This window comes from Loxodonta africana, chromosome 4 (genome assembly GCF_030014295.1).
Source record: "Loxodonta africana isolate mLoxAfr1 chromosome 4, mLoxAfr1.hap2, whole genome shotgun sequence".
NCBI lineage: Eukaryota > Metazoa > Chordata > Mammalia > Proboscidea > Elephantidae > Loxodonta > Loxodonta africana.
The window spans coordinates 74,207,911-74,223,022 of NC_087345.1; the positions used below are offsets into that span (position 1 = coordinate 74,207,911).

At 42.0% G+C, this 15,112-nt stretch overlaps 1 protein-coding gene across 8 annotated transcripts in view; it reads left to right on the top strand.

Annotated features, from left to right (window-relative positions):
* Window positions 1-15,112, top strand: part of PPM1H (protein phosphatase, Mg2+/Mn2+ dependent 1H) — a 328,683-nt gene that overhangs the window by 149,659 nt on the left and 163,912 nt on the right. For all 8 annotated transcript variants that reach the window (XM_064283939.1, XM_064283941.1, XM_064283943.1 and 5 more), the window contains exon 3: window positions 7,718-8,062. In XM_064283939.1, the coding sequence (XP_064140009.1) occupies window positions 7,718-8,062 (345 nt within the window). The remainder of the gene's footprint in view (window positions 1-7,717; window positions 8,063-15,112) is intronic.

Consider the following 15,112-nt stretch of genomic DNA (forward strand, 5'->3'; position numbering starts at 1 on the left):
ATAACTGGACATTCATCTGCAAAAAAATGAAACAAGACCCATACCTCACACCATGCACAAAAACTAACTCAAAATGGATCAAAGACCTAAATAGAAAATCTAAAACAATAAAGATCATGGAAGAAAAAATAGGGACAATGTTAGGAGCCCTAATACATGGCATAAGCGGTATACAAAACATTATAAAGAATATAGAAGAAAAACTAGATAACTAGGAGCTCCTAAAGATCAAACACCTATGCTTATCCAACGAGTTCACCAAAAGAGTAAAAAAAAAAAGACTACCTACAGACTGGGAAAACGTTTTTAGCTATGACATTTCTGATCACCGCCTGATCTCTAAAATCTACATGATACTGCAAAAACTCGACTGCAAAAAGACAAATAACCCAATTTAAAAATGGGCAAAAGATATGAATAGACACGTCAGTAAAAAAGACATTCAGGTATCTAACAGATATATGAGGAAATGTTCACGATCATTAGCCATTAGAGAAATGCAGATCAAAACTACAATGCGATTTCATCTCACTCCAACAAGGCTGGCATTAATCCAAAAAAACACAATAAATGTTGGAAAGGCTGTAGAGACATTGGAACACTTCTGCACTGCAGGTGGGAATGTCAAATGGTACAACTGCTTTGGAAATCGAGTTGGCGCTTCCTTAAAATGCTAGAAATATAACTAAGATTCGATCCAGCAATCCCACTGCTTTGAGTATATCCTGGAGAAATAAGAGCCTTAACAAGAACAGATATACGCACACCCATGTTTATTGCAGCACTATTTACAATAGCAAAAAGATGGAAGCAACCAAGGTGCCCATCATCGGATGAATGGATAACTAAATTATGGTGTATTCACACAATGGAATACTACGCATCAATAAAGAACAGTGAGGACTCTGTGAAACATTTCATAACATGGAGGAACCTGGACGGCATTATGCTGAGTGAAATTAGTTGCAAAAGGACAAATATTGTATAAGACCACTATTAAAAGAACTTGAGAAATAGTTTAAACTGAGAAGAAAACATTCTTTTGTGATTACGAGGCGCGGGGGAGGGAGGGTGGGAGAGGGGCATTCACTGGATAGTAGATAAGAACTAATTTAAGTCAAGGGAAAGACAGCACACAGTACAGGGGAGGTCAGCACAATTGGACTAAACCAAAAGCAAAGAAGTTTCCTGAATAAACTGAATGCTTTGAAGGCCAGCATAGCAGGGGCCTGGGGACCATGGTTTCAGGGGACATCTAAGTCAATTGGCGTAATAAAATCTGTAAAGAAAACATTCTGCATCCCACTTTGAGGAGTAGCATCTGGAGTCTTAAATGCTAGCAAGCAGCCATCTAAGAGGCATTGATTGGTCTCAACCCACCTGGATCAGAGGAGAATGAAGAACTCCAAGGGCACAAGGAGATGATGAGCCCAGGAGACTACATCATCCTGAGACTAGAAGAATTAGATGGTGCCCGGCTACAACTGATGACTGCCCTGACAGGGAACACAACAGAGAACCCCTGAGGGAGCAGGAGAGCAGTGGGATGCAGACCCCAAATTCTCATAAGACTAGACTTAATGGTGTGACTAAGACTGGAAGGACCCCGGTGGTCATGGCCCCCAGACCTTCTGTTGGCCCAGCACAGGAACAATTCCCGAAGCCAACTCTTCAGACATGGATTGGACTGGACAATGGGTTGGAGAGGGATGCTGGTGAGGAGTGAGCTTGTTGGATTAGGTGGACACTTGAGACTATGTTGGCATCTCCTGCCTGGAGGGGAGATGAGAGGGTGGAGGGGGTTAGAAGCTGGCAAAATGGACATGAAAAGAGAGAGTGGAGGGAGAGAGCGGGTCTTGTTAGGGGGAGAGTAATTGGGAGTGTTTAGGAAGGTGTATATGGATGGGTTTTTGTGTGAGAGACTGACTTGATTTGTAAACTTCACATAAAGCACAATAAAAATTATTATATATAAAAAAAAGAAATAGTATTCTTTTCTACAAATGGTGTTGGAATAATTAGTAACTGTACAAAAATAAAATGAACCTCAGCATAAACTTCATACCTTATACAAAAATTGGAGAGCCGGTATAGCCGGTGACACAGTGGTTAAGAGCTCGGCTACTAAACAAAAAGATCCGCAGTTCCAATCCGCTCCTTCGAAAGCCTATGGGGCAGTTGTACTCTGTCCTATGGGGTTGCTATGAGTCAGAATGAACTCCATGGCAATGAGATTTTTTTTTTTTTAATACAAAAGTTAACTCAGAATGAACTGTGGATAAATGCAAAACTTTGAAATTTTGGAAGAAAAAATTGGCAAAAATCTATGAGACATATAGTGTCTGAGAACAGATCAATGGTTGGCAGGGGCTGGATGTGAGAAAGGGCATTGTTACGAAGGAGCAGCACAAGGGAAGTTTTTGGTGTGATGAAACTGTTCTGTATCTTGACTGTGGTGTACTTCAGTTTACTTTATGTCAATTGGAAAAAAAAAAATCCTAAAGTATATTTCTTTGAAAGTGTACTAAGGTGACACAAATAAAAAGAGATGTAAATGAAAACAAAGACCCCCGCCCCCCCCCCCAAAAAAAACCATGATGTAAACAGATGTGTTATCATCTAGGCTTTGCTGTTCCATTTATAGAGCTCAGGCAGAGTGGTAGCATAATTCTTAAGGGCCCTAGGATTTTCAGAATGGTAAATGAGCACTGGCTTCAACTTAAAGTCACCAGCTGTATTAGCCTCTAACAAGAGAGTCAGTTGGTCCTTGAAGCTTTGAAGTCAGGCATTGACTTCTCTTCAGCTGTGAAAGTCCTAGGGAGCATCTTTTTCTAATACAAGGCTGTTTTGTTTACATTGGAAATCTGTTGCTGAGCATAGCCACTTTCGTCAATTATCTTGGCTAGATCTTCTATACAACTTGCTACATCTTCTACGTCAGCACTGCTGCTTCACCCTGCACTCATTTTTATGTTGTGGAGACAGCTTCTTTCATTAAACCTTGTGAACCAACCTCTGCTGGCTTCAAACTTTTCTGTTCTTTTATTTTTATTATTTTACTTTAGATTAAGGTTTACAGAACAAACTAGCTTCTCGTTAAACAATTAGTACACATATTGTTTTGCGACGTTGGTTACCAACCTCACGACATGTCAACACTCCCCTTCTAAACCTTGGGTTTCCTATTACCAGCTTTCCTGCCCCTTCCTGCCTCTAGTCTTTGCCCCTGGGCTGGTGTGCCCCTTTAGTCTACTTTTGTTTTATGAGCCTGCCTAATCTTTATCGGAAGGGTGAACCTCAGGAGTAACTTCATTACTGAGTTAAAACGGTGTCCGGAGGCCATACTCTTGGGGTTTCTCCAGTCTCTGTCAGGCCAGTAAGTCTGGTCTTTTTTGTGATTTAGAATTTGGTCTACATTGTTCTCCAGCTCTGTCCAGGAGCCTTGATTGTGATCCCTGTCAGAGCAGTCAGTGGTGGTAGCCGAGCACCAGCTAGTTGTGCTGGACTCTGTCTGGTAGAGGCTGTGGTAGTGTGTTACATTAGCCCTTTGGACTAACCTTTCCCTTGTGTCTTTGGTTTTCTTCATTCTCCCTTGCTTCAGACAGAGTGAGACCAGTGGAGTATCTTAGACGGTTGTTTACAAGCTTTTAAGACCCCTGACTTCAAATTTTCATCTGCAGCTTCCTCACTTCATAGAATTGAAGAGAGTTAGGAACTTGCCCTGGATTAGGCTTTGGCATAAGGGAATTTTGTGGCTGGTTTGATCTTCTATCCAGACCACTAAAACTTTCTCCATATCAGCGTAAGGCTGTTTTTGCTTTCTTTTCATTCGTGTTCACTGGAATAGCACTTTTAATTTCCTTCAAGAACATTTCCTTTGCACTCACAGCTTGTCTGTTTGATGCAAGAGGTGTATCTTTTGGCCTGACTTAACTTTCAACGTGCCTTCCTCAATAAGCCTAATCATTTCTAGCTTTTGATTTAAAGTGAGAGATGTGCATGTCTTCCTTTCATTTGAACACTTAGAGGCCACTGTAGGGTTATTAATTAGCCTAATTTCAATATTGTCATGTGGGAAGGAATAGGGAGGGAGAGAGACGGGAACGGCCAGTTGGTTGAACAATCAGAACACACACAACATTTATCAGTTAGGTTTGCTGTCTTATGTTGGCGTGGTTCATGGCTCCCCAAAACAATTATAATAGTCACATCAAAGGTTACTGATTACAGATCACAATTATAGATATAAGAAAAATGAAAATGTTTGAAATATGAGAATTTCCAAAATGTGATGCCAAGACAAGAAGTGAGCACATGCTGTTGGAAAAATGGCACCAACAGACTTGGTCTACACAATGTTGCCACAAACCTTCTATTTGTGAAGGAAAAAACACAATATCTGTAAGGCATAATAAAGGAAAGCACAATAAAACGAGATATGTCTGTACTACGGTCTTTTAAAATGTGAATAAATACTAATTCTTCCCTTTTATAACTTTTCAATGTAATAAGATTGTTTGGTAGCCATCTCAATTGGGGACAAATACATTTTTCCGGCTTCCTCAAAAAAAAAAAAAAAAAAACCCGTGCTTCCTTCTTGCAACTCACCTGCAGGATGCCATATGATCAGGTCTCCTGCAGCCCCATTTGTTTTTTTCAAGTTGTGCAATTGTTCTCACTATCCTTTTTTTTTTCTTAATATTTATTTTTTGCGGCAATATACACAACCAAACGTACATTCATTCGCAGCTTCTACATGTGTGTTCAATAACATTGGTTACATTCTTCACATTGTGTCACCATTCTCAGTACCATTATATTTAGACACTCTGCCCCTTAAAGTTCTCATCTATGATTTAAATGAACTATTGTCAGTTTGATCTCATGTAGATCATTCTTTGTAAGAGCTGAATGCTCAAGGTAAAAAATCTGTTGTTTAATTTAATGATGGCTTTGTGGATTGCAGCCTTGTTTTCACAGCACTCTTAGGTGCAAGGGCATTTGATCATTCCTAATTCCCCAAGCGCAGCAGAAAGATGTACTGCTTCTGTAAAGATTTAGAGCCTTGGAAACTCTGTGGGGCAGCTCTGCTGTATCCTGTAGGGTCGGTATGAGTCAGAATTGGCTCGACGGCAGTGGGTTTGTTTTTTTGGTTTTTGGAATTCCCCAAGGCAGAAAATTCAGGCTCCTCAGTCTGCTTTGCCAGACTCCAAAATCTCGCCCCAGCCTTACCTACTCCTCAAAGTCTGCCTTAGTTAGGCTACTGTTCATGTATTCTTTTATATTTAGCCCCGTTTTCACCCACATTGCCTATTAGTTACTCCATTTTTCCAGAATATTTTCGCCTTCTCAGTTTGTCAATGCCCAAGCAGGTAAACAATCACCATACAGTATGATAAATACTGTAGTAGGGGGTCTTTGCACCTCCTCTTGCTACTGCTGGGTGTGTTGTCTCCCTTCCTCAATATCTTAGGCTGGGTTCTCTAGAGAAGCAACAACAGTGAAATCTATATATAGAAAGTGAGAGAGATTTATCTCAAGGAAATGGCTCACATGGTTATAGAGGCTGCCAAATCCCAAGTCAGGGGTTGGTCAGGTGTCTGGCTGGAGGCTTCTCCTGACTCACATAACTGCTGGGGCTGATGAACCCAAGATTGGCAGGTAGGATGGCAGGCTGCTGGCTCAGAGGCTGCAGAGGCGGACAAATCCCAAGACCAGCAGGTAATACGACAAGCTGCTGGCTCAAGTCTCAAGAACCGGAGGTCTGATGATGATGAGTGCATGCAGGATCCAGAGTGAGCAGAAGCTAGTGATCTTTGCCAGAACGCCCATATATGTTGAATGTAGGCCACACCCCTGAGACTCCCCTTACAACTGATTGGCTGATCACATCAGCTCACATCGTAGAGGTGATTACATTATATCACAAATGGAGGATAACTACGTGCTTACATAACTGCCAAACCACTGAGAATTGTGGCCCAGCCACGTTGACACACAGCCTTAACCATCACACCCTCTTACCTAATGAACTTCCATACATCCTCCAGCTCTCAGCATAGTCCTCACATCCTCAAAAATCTTCCTCTGGTGTGCCCCTCTACAGACCGGCCTCACAGCACCAAGTACTTCTCCTTGTAGCACTTACTAGCCTTGTGAGCTTAAATTTATCCATGTGATTATTTGATCAGTGTGTATCTCCCCCCGCTGGGTAACTAATATCAGACTATGTGTGACATCTCCTTTGACTATGCTTTTTTCCCCATTGCCTACTGTAGTGCCTGTCACATAGAAGATGCTTCGTAAATATTTGTTCACTGGAAAACAACTATTATATATCTCAGCACCTAGCACAGAATTGAGTGAAACCAAAGTTTTAAAGGGCACAAACAGAGTAGTGGCACATGTCACCACAACTACACAGGATCTTCCAGTATCACTCCAAGATGGGCTGCAAGAACTTTCTTTAATGACTTCAGCTAAAAAAAAGGATTCAATATTTATTGCTGGGGGGTAGATAAGTCTAGTAGTCAAAAGTGGATGTCCTATGCATCATACCTATTTTTTCAGTAGTTTTTTGAAAATAAAGATCTTAAATGTTTATTTAATCTCAGTATTCAATATCTTATCCCTCCAGTTATATCAAAATTGAGTTCCTTTTCATCTATAGCCAAGATTTTATGCATGTGTAATTCAAACGTGGTGTTCAGACGTGGTATTTAAACATGTTAATCTTGAGATGGAGTCCCTGGGTGGTACAAACACTTAAAGCTCTCAGCTTCTAACCAAAAGGTTGGGGTTTGGGTCTACCCAGAGGTGCCTCAGAAGAAAGGCCTGGTGATTTGCTTCTGAAAAATCAACCATTGGAAACCCTACGGAGCACAGCTCTACTCTGACATGCATGGGGTCACCATGAGTTAGCGTCCACTCAGTGACGGCTGGTTTTGGTAAATCTTGAAACAGTCTGGAAATCAACTGGCGGGTACTAAAGCCATGATAGATGAGGGAACATGGGCTGCATATAGCTTTAGGGTAGGAAATGGGAACAAAAAGATGCTGCATGACACTGGAAAACAGGGAAATCAGAAATATGAAAAAGATTTGAATTGGCTGCTTCTAGACTAATTAGACTAGATTTCATGTCTGAGAGAAGAACATATTCTATAAATTCAGGATGTAGACCAAAAAAGTTAGGACAATTATCTGAGAGGGTAAGGGCCTTAAAGGGTAAGTATGGGTCTACTTATTTCCCCTTGGAGAACTTACAGGAAAAAAAGCCTAATTTTCTCCAGAGACTCTAGACCAAACCTACTCTGGGGCTGAAATAAAACACAGGGAGAAGGTAGGTTTTAAAGCTGGATTCTTAAAGCCTTGTCTATTTGTAGGAAGTTTTACCTCAGAAGTCTACAACATCAAATTCAAGTAGATCTTGTACTTCAGATGGTAGACCCGGTTAGTGTAATTTGGGCTCCTTCCCTAGCAGAGAGGCAGGGAACACTTCATCTCTTGGGTAGTGGTAATAACACTGACAAATCTGGGGACCCCTCCGTTTATGTGGCCTGGAGCATTTTAACCAGGCTTTGACCCCATTGTTTGCAGGCCAAAGAAGACAACCAAGTGCATGCTCTGAGCTGCCAGTAGGCTGCGCAGTGTCAGCAGTGAGCCTGGGGCAGGGCCACTGCGGTGTTCTCACTTCTTCTCACTTTTTTCTCACCAGGAATCAGAAGGTGTGTCCTGCCACTACTGGTCGCTATTTGATGGTCACGCGGGATCAGGGGCCGCCGTGGTCGCATCCCGACTGCTGCAGCACCACATCACGGAGCAGCTGCAGGACATCGTGGAGATCTTGAAGAACTCTGCCGTGCTCCCGCCGACCTGCCTGGGGGAGGAGCCGGAGAACACACCCGCCAACAGCCGGACTCTGACGCGGGCGGCCTCCCTCCGCGGAGGGGTGGGAGCCCCGGGCTCCCCCAGCACCCCACCCACCCGCTTCTTTACGGAGAAAAAGATTCCACACGAGTGCCTAGTTATCGGGGCCCTTGAAAGTGCATTCAAGGAAATGGTAGGTATCCCCGAAGAGTCCAGGGCAACAGGGATGGCCACTTAAGCCAAATCCCTTCCTTTTTAGGTTCCCTGAATGTGCATGTTTTCCGGTCTGTCCTTCTGTTTTAATGCACGTTCCACTCGGAGGTCTTGCTTTTATAACATGGTCTCCAGTTTCAGTAGAAGTCAGCAACTAAGATAGAGTACTTGGAATTGACTGCTGGCAAAAATTAAAAAGATGAAAGAGAAAGGTGGTGCCTGAGGTAGTGTGATTATTAAATGCACACGTAGGGCTTCTCTTTCAATATATTCATATCGATGCCAGCCCATAGAATTCCACTTAATTGAGATGTAAGTGTGTTTGCCATCTGTTTTATACATGTGTCTGAATTCCAGATGTTTGGGGAAACTTAGGCTTGTAGTAAAGGGCTGAAAAGTACCCTCTCCATTCAGTTCTGATCTGAGAACGGCTATTTTACCTCAATGGGAAGGGTGGTTCCTTCACATTGCTGAAAAGTAGCTGCTGTCAAGAGCCAAGGGGCCAGTAACCAAGACTCATTGTTTTACTTAGGAACATGGATTTTTTTTGTATGTTTACATTTGTATGTGTCCTTCCCTGTCGGCCTCACTCCTGAGAACACACTAGGGAGAGAGAGCAGCCAGCCCTAAGAGTGCCCCGGTGCTGCCCCATCTACTGTGAGAAAGCACGGATGAGGTCGGCCTCCTACTCTGTTCCCTGCCACTTCCTTCCCTCTCTGACCTTGCTTTCTACAGAGGCAGTTCTTTTGTTTCCAAAGATTTTCTTTGCTGAGCAGCAGCCTTCACACAGATTAAGAGTATAAGATAGTTGTAAGGTCTTGAATAAGGCGAGTGGGCGGTACGATCCATAAAACCTGAAAATTAAAAAGTGATGACAAGGTGTTAAATGAAGCAAGAATGGCTAGCAACACTTCCCCAGAACCAAATATGCTCAGCACACACATTCCGGGATTTCAGATGTCTGGGGATGTGCTGACGAGAGTAGTATGGATAGTATTTAATAGCATCATCTGATTTGTTTGTAAGGAAAAATAGTTTGTGTGTTCACACCTTAAATTTACACCTCTCCTCAGTTTAATTCATGCCTTCTTTGCTCCCAGCTTTTCTTATCACACAGATAATATTTCTGCTTTGACTAGTAGGTGGTTTAAAATGCATCTCTATCTCAGACTGTGTAGTAGCCTTCAACCTTGCAATCCTGATAAAAATACCAGGAGGCTGAAAATATTATTTAGGAACAAAAAAGGAATGATGGCAGGAAGATTGATTCCTAGTCAGGCTTGGTGTAAAACTCACTCTCCAGCTCTCACAGAGGCTCTGATAAGAATAAAATGTTTCTAGACCCCAACACTCAGAATGATACATATTTAATTGAGGTAAGTATCTGACAATGGACTATTCCCTGATAAGGAAAAAGTTGGTTTCCATGGTAAAATTGAAAAACTTTGGGTTTCTCACTTCATTCAGTAATCGCTGGTGCCACGGAGCATCTTTTCTACAGAACTGCTGTCTTCTCAGTTTTATCCACTAGAGGCCAATATCATATTGAGTCAGACCCCACCAACAGTCTTCAGGTTTTCCTGCCCATTGATGGCTCATGTTTACCACAACAACCGTACTTAAAATGAGAGGCTCATTCAGAGAAATTCTTAGCAAAAAGCCTCATTCTTGTCCTCTAAAAGTTTTCTGAAAATTTTCCATGAAACTTAGTTGCCAGCAAAAAGATTGCTCTTTTCATTTTCTTGTCTTCATTCATTCAGTCAGTAAATATTCATTGAGTACCAACTATATGCCAAGCCCACACGGGAAAAGAACATTGAGTACATTAGACAAGTTCCTTGTTTTCACAGAGCTCACAGGGAAAGACTAAGGAAGTAAAATAAAAACAGGAAGAGGCTTAAGAGGGAAAATACAGGGTGAATTGGGAGCCTGGTTAAGAGATGAAGGGAAGGTTCCCTGAGGAAGTGTTGCTCAGGGTAAGTAGGAGTAAAGCAAACAAACCAGTGTTCCAGGCAGACGAAACAGCCTATGTAAAGGCTCACTCAGGGAAAGAAGATAGATTTCAGGGATAGGAGTGGTGCAAAGTGAATTGGGAAGGTGGTCGGGGAATCCACCAGTGGAGGACCTGGCAAGACATATTGTGAACTTTTAGCTTTAAACTCTACCTCTTCTCTGTGTTGGTTCTTCCTCAGTGCACCCCATTTCCCGCCTTCCTTTTCACACCTAAGTTTTTTCCAGATGGTGCTCTAGTTCTTAGCACACCCGAGGCCTACCGTGACTTGCACCATGTGCTTGGACTTACTGAGTGAGAATACCCATCAGTTCATAGTTATCTTGGTGCTAGGTAAGATGACCATACTTCCTGCTTTGCCTAGGACTGAGCTAGCTGATGCCTGTTGTCTCAGGGTAATTATCAAAAGTGTCCCTGTTTGGATGACAATGTTTATATTGACCCTAGTCACAGAGAGATGCCCCTGTTTATTCTTTACTTCATCAGGGGCTTCAGAAAAAGTCCACCCCAGTGGCCAGTTTAACCATTAAGTTGGAGTGAGCTATACAACCCACAACACAGAAGTTTTACAGCACACTCTTACTTTAAGGACCTAGAAAGTCATTACTAAGTATAAAATACTTGTTTTTTCTTCCTCATACTAGATTTTTGAAAGTCATCAACTCAAGGTCAACCTTCCATTTTTTTAAATGCCCACCGTGCAGCTGGTTCCTTCTTTTGTTGGCTGATTTGGTGGCTTCTTCCCACCCTGACCCCTAGCCTGAGTCCTTTCAGAGAGGGGCAGGTTTGGAATTTAGAGGCCGGTCCTAAACTTCTTTCTCACAACAGTCTGCCACTTTCTACGTCTTTTTCTGGGTATTCTTTGGGTTATATAGGTTTTATGCCATTCTGATCCTCTAGGATAGGAAAATTCAGTGTTAAATAAGATACATTCATGTAAGCATCTCAGTTTTGTGACTCTTTTGGTTTCTCTCCCACTTTTAATCTGTGAAAGTAAGGTTCCAGAGCTAGCACCTAGGCCTCTAATTTACCTCATTGATGACACCTATGCAGCTATCCCTTCTGATCTTCAAAGTGTAACTTAAAGTCCCCTTAAAGGCAGAACTTGCCTTTAGCTTGGGGTTTTGCTTTATTCTCAGTAGTTCAACGATGTGGAATTAACAGAGTTCTCCATAGGGTCTCTCTCTCTCTCTTAGTCTCCCTCTGGCTCCACTGTTCCTCCTCCTTCCTCTCCACTTCTCCCCCTTCTCTGTCTGTCTTTCAGTGCAATGCTTTACTCAATCACTAGTATTTGTTGAGCTTATATTTTATAATCAGGATTCTTCCAGGTACTACAGGGGATGGAAGTAAAAGATAAGACCTCATTTGGAGCCTTTTGTGCTCATACATTATGTGAATATCCCCAAAAAACCTCAGACCCATTGCCATCAAGTCGATTCCAACTTATAGCTACCCTATAGGACAGAGCAGAACTGCCCCAATAGGGTTTCCAGGGAGTGGCTGGTAGATTTGAACTGCTGACCTTTGATTGGCAATGGTAGCTCTTAACCGCTACACCACCGGGGCTCCTCAGTATGAACATAGAGATATACAATATCACATTTATTTTGATATTCTGAATAACATTATAGGAGATAGTACAATGTTACTATTTATTCAAGATGGAAAATTAGTTGAAAGATCCTGAAACACCAAGCCAGAATAAATAATACTATTTCAGGTTGGAGGTGGATAGGTTCCAGTTACAAAATACGGACTAACAGGAGAGGAAATAATGCTTTGAACAAGAAGCCATGCTATTCGGTTAAGCTCTTTTGAGAGTAGTGTTTTTCCTTCTATCTTTGGTCCTCGTGTTGCCTGGCACAGCACGTTGCATGTGAAGAAGGTGACCTCTGACCATTGGGCTACTTCTTACTGTGTAGGCTGTCAGACACAGACATACCCCAACAGCCTCCTTATTGTAGTTCATCTTGGATCTTCCTTCATAGTGAGAAGGCAGTGTAGCCAAGTCCCTCTGTGTCCGCTATAGAAAATGAACCATGTTTGCCAAAGGACCAGAATCAGAAACTTTTTGACTCTGTCAACTCTCTTTTCCCAACAGTGCTTTGTAACAATGTTTAGCTTAGTAGCTAAGTCTTTGTCACCTATCGTGTTTAGGTGACATGTTGCTTGATCCAGGATGATAACAAAAAAAACCCACCAAACCCTTTGCCATCAAGTCAATTCCAACTCATAGCGACCCTATAGGACAGAGTAGAACTGCCCGATAGGGTTTCCGAAGAGCACCCGGTGGAATCAAACTGCCGATCTTTTGGTTAGCAGCCGAACTCTTAACCACTACGTGCCACCAGGGTGATGGGCGTGTATAAAATAAATGTTATAAGTCCTGATTTTAATCCCCTCCCCACTTGCCTCCACCCTCTACCCCATCCTCCAAAAGGGGATTCAGTAGTTCACATTTTAGACTTATTTAGGAAGTCTCTTCCATTGTGGAGGCAATTACAGAAGGCCTTGGATTTCCTAGGAATCAGAACCAGGTCTTGGAAGAAGTACAATCAGAATGCTTCTTAGAAGCAAGGATGGTGAGACTACATCTAACATACTTTGGACATGTTATCAGGAGGAATCAGTCCCTGGAGAAGAACATTATGCCTGGTAGAGAGTAAGCAAAAAAGAGGAAGACCCTCAACAAGATGGACTGACGCAGTGGCTGCAACAGTGGGCTCGAGGATAACAATTATGAGGATGGCACAGAACCTAACAGTGTTTGGTTCTGTTGTACGTACGATACTTTGAATCGGAACCAACTCAGTGGCACATAACAACAGTGTGACTATAGATTCCCTGCCACAATGAAGAATGTTTAAGAATATTTGGTTACTGTAAAGGGAGAAAAAGGATAATATTTTAACCATAAAACCACCTGCTATTACTGAGTGAATGATTGGAAATAGCAAGCTGCTTGACTTTTGAGTAACAACTATCTAAATATATGATGACACTATGGTGAAAAACACAAGGATGAATGCAGAGTTTATTCATAGTTGATAAATCCTAGTGTTTCCAAAATTAGCATATTTATGGTTAGTTGGAGACTAAATTAAAAAAAAATTTTTTAAGACTTTATTGTACATTAGGTGAAACTTTAAATAGTCCTGGTGGTGCAGTGGTTAAGCACTTGACTGCTAACCAAAAGGTGGGTGGTTCGAACCCACCAGCTGCTCCTCAGGAGAAAGATGCGGCAATCTGCTTTCGTAAAGATTACATCCTAGGAAACCCTATGGGGCAGTTCTCCTCGGTCCTATAGGGTTGCTATGAGTCAGAATTAACTCAGCGGCAGTTGGTTTTGGTTTTAGGTGAAAGTTTACGTAGTGAATTAGTTTCCCATTCAATAATTAATATACAGATTGTTCCTTGACATTGGTTGCAATCCCTGCAATTTGTCAGCACTCTCCCCATTTTCACCCTGGGTTCCCGTTTCCATTCGTCCAGTTTCCCTGCACCTTCCTGCCTTCACATCTTTGCTTGGGCAAATGTTGCCCTTTTGGTCTTGTATAGTTGATTGTTCTAAGGAGCCCAATCCTCTTAGGTTATTGTTTGTTTTATAGGCCTGTCTATTATTTGGCTGAAAGGTGATCTCTGTGAGTGAGAGTGGCTTCAGTTCCACGTTACAAGGGTGTCTTAGGGCCTGTATATAGTCTCAGTGGTTCCTCGGGTCTCTATCAGACTAGTCTGTTTTTTTTTTTTAATTTGGATTTTGTTCTACATTTTTCTCCCACTCTAACTAGGACCTTCTATTGTGATCCTGGTCACAGTGGTCGGTAGTGGTAGCTGAGCACCATCTAGTTCTTCTGGTCTCAGTCTTGTGGAAGCTGTAGTTCATGTGGACTTTGGACTAATTGTTTCCTTGAGTCTGTTTTATTTTCACTCACCTTTGCTCCGGAGGGGAAGAGACCAATAGTTGTATCTTAGGTGGCTGATTGTAAGCTTTTATGACCCCAGATGCTACTCATCACAGTAGGATGTAAAACATTGTCTTTAAATTGTCTTTATTTAAACTAGAGGTTTTTTTTCCCATAGAGCAGGAAGCTCCTCCATTAAGGAATGGGGCATGTGATTCCACCAAAAACCAGCAGGTGGCAATATTGGGCAGTAGTGGGGTTTTTCCTCTCCCATTCCTGGCTGGCAGATTGGCTTGTGCTCAGAACAAACTAGGATCAGAACCGGATACTAAGACCATGCAGAATCTTATTATTTGTGACTGACACTATTAGCAACGTGATCAGAACCATATTTTAGCCCAGCCAGGAGGAGCTGCCAGATCCCACTTAAACTACCCAACGCTCGCTGCCTTCTGTCGTCCGATATTGCTTCCCATTTGCAACCTGAAATTGGTAGGAAACAAAGAACGATCCTGGAGTTGCATCATCTCTGGGACTTCCAAACGAAATTACAGCCATCCCGGGCAATATGTCTTTTGCTTTGCAATTCTTTCCTGCCGAATTAATCTCATTCCACACTCTCCTCTTTGTTCCCTTCTCTCTCCCGCTCCTCCTTGCAACAAAAAAGAGCAAAATAAAATCCCAAGCCTTAAAAATTTTACATACTCTTTGATTTAGAGATAAAATCAGCTCAAATGTGATATTTAGCAGACACAACACAAGATAAATTAGTCCTGCTAAGTGAAAAGTTGCCTTGAGAGGTCGGCTGGTACCTAGTTTGAGCAGCTAAATCAATTATCTTGTTAATTGAACGTTATGAGTCATTTAAGTGATCCTATTTTTTTTTTTATTAGACCATACTTGATATTAAACATACTTGATATGTGCGTGCATTTTGCTGGCAAGTTATTGGGCTCATGTCTTGGGATTGATATTCATCAGCAAATAAAATGGGAACTCTTCAAAATCAGTTCTTGCCTGGTACAAAGTAGTGGGTAGCTTTTCTCTTGGTTTCATTGATTTTTGAAGACCTACCCAAACTTGAGAGGGTTTTAAAGTAATAATTATGCATTTTTGT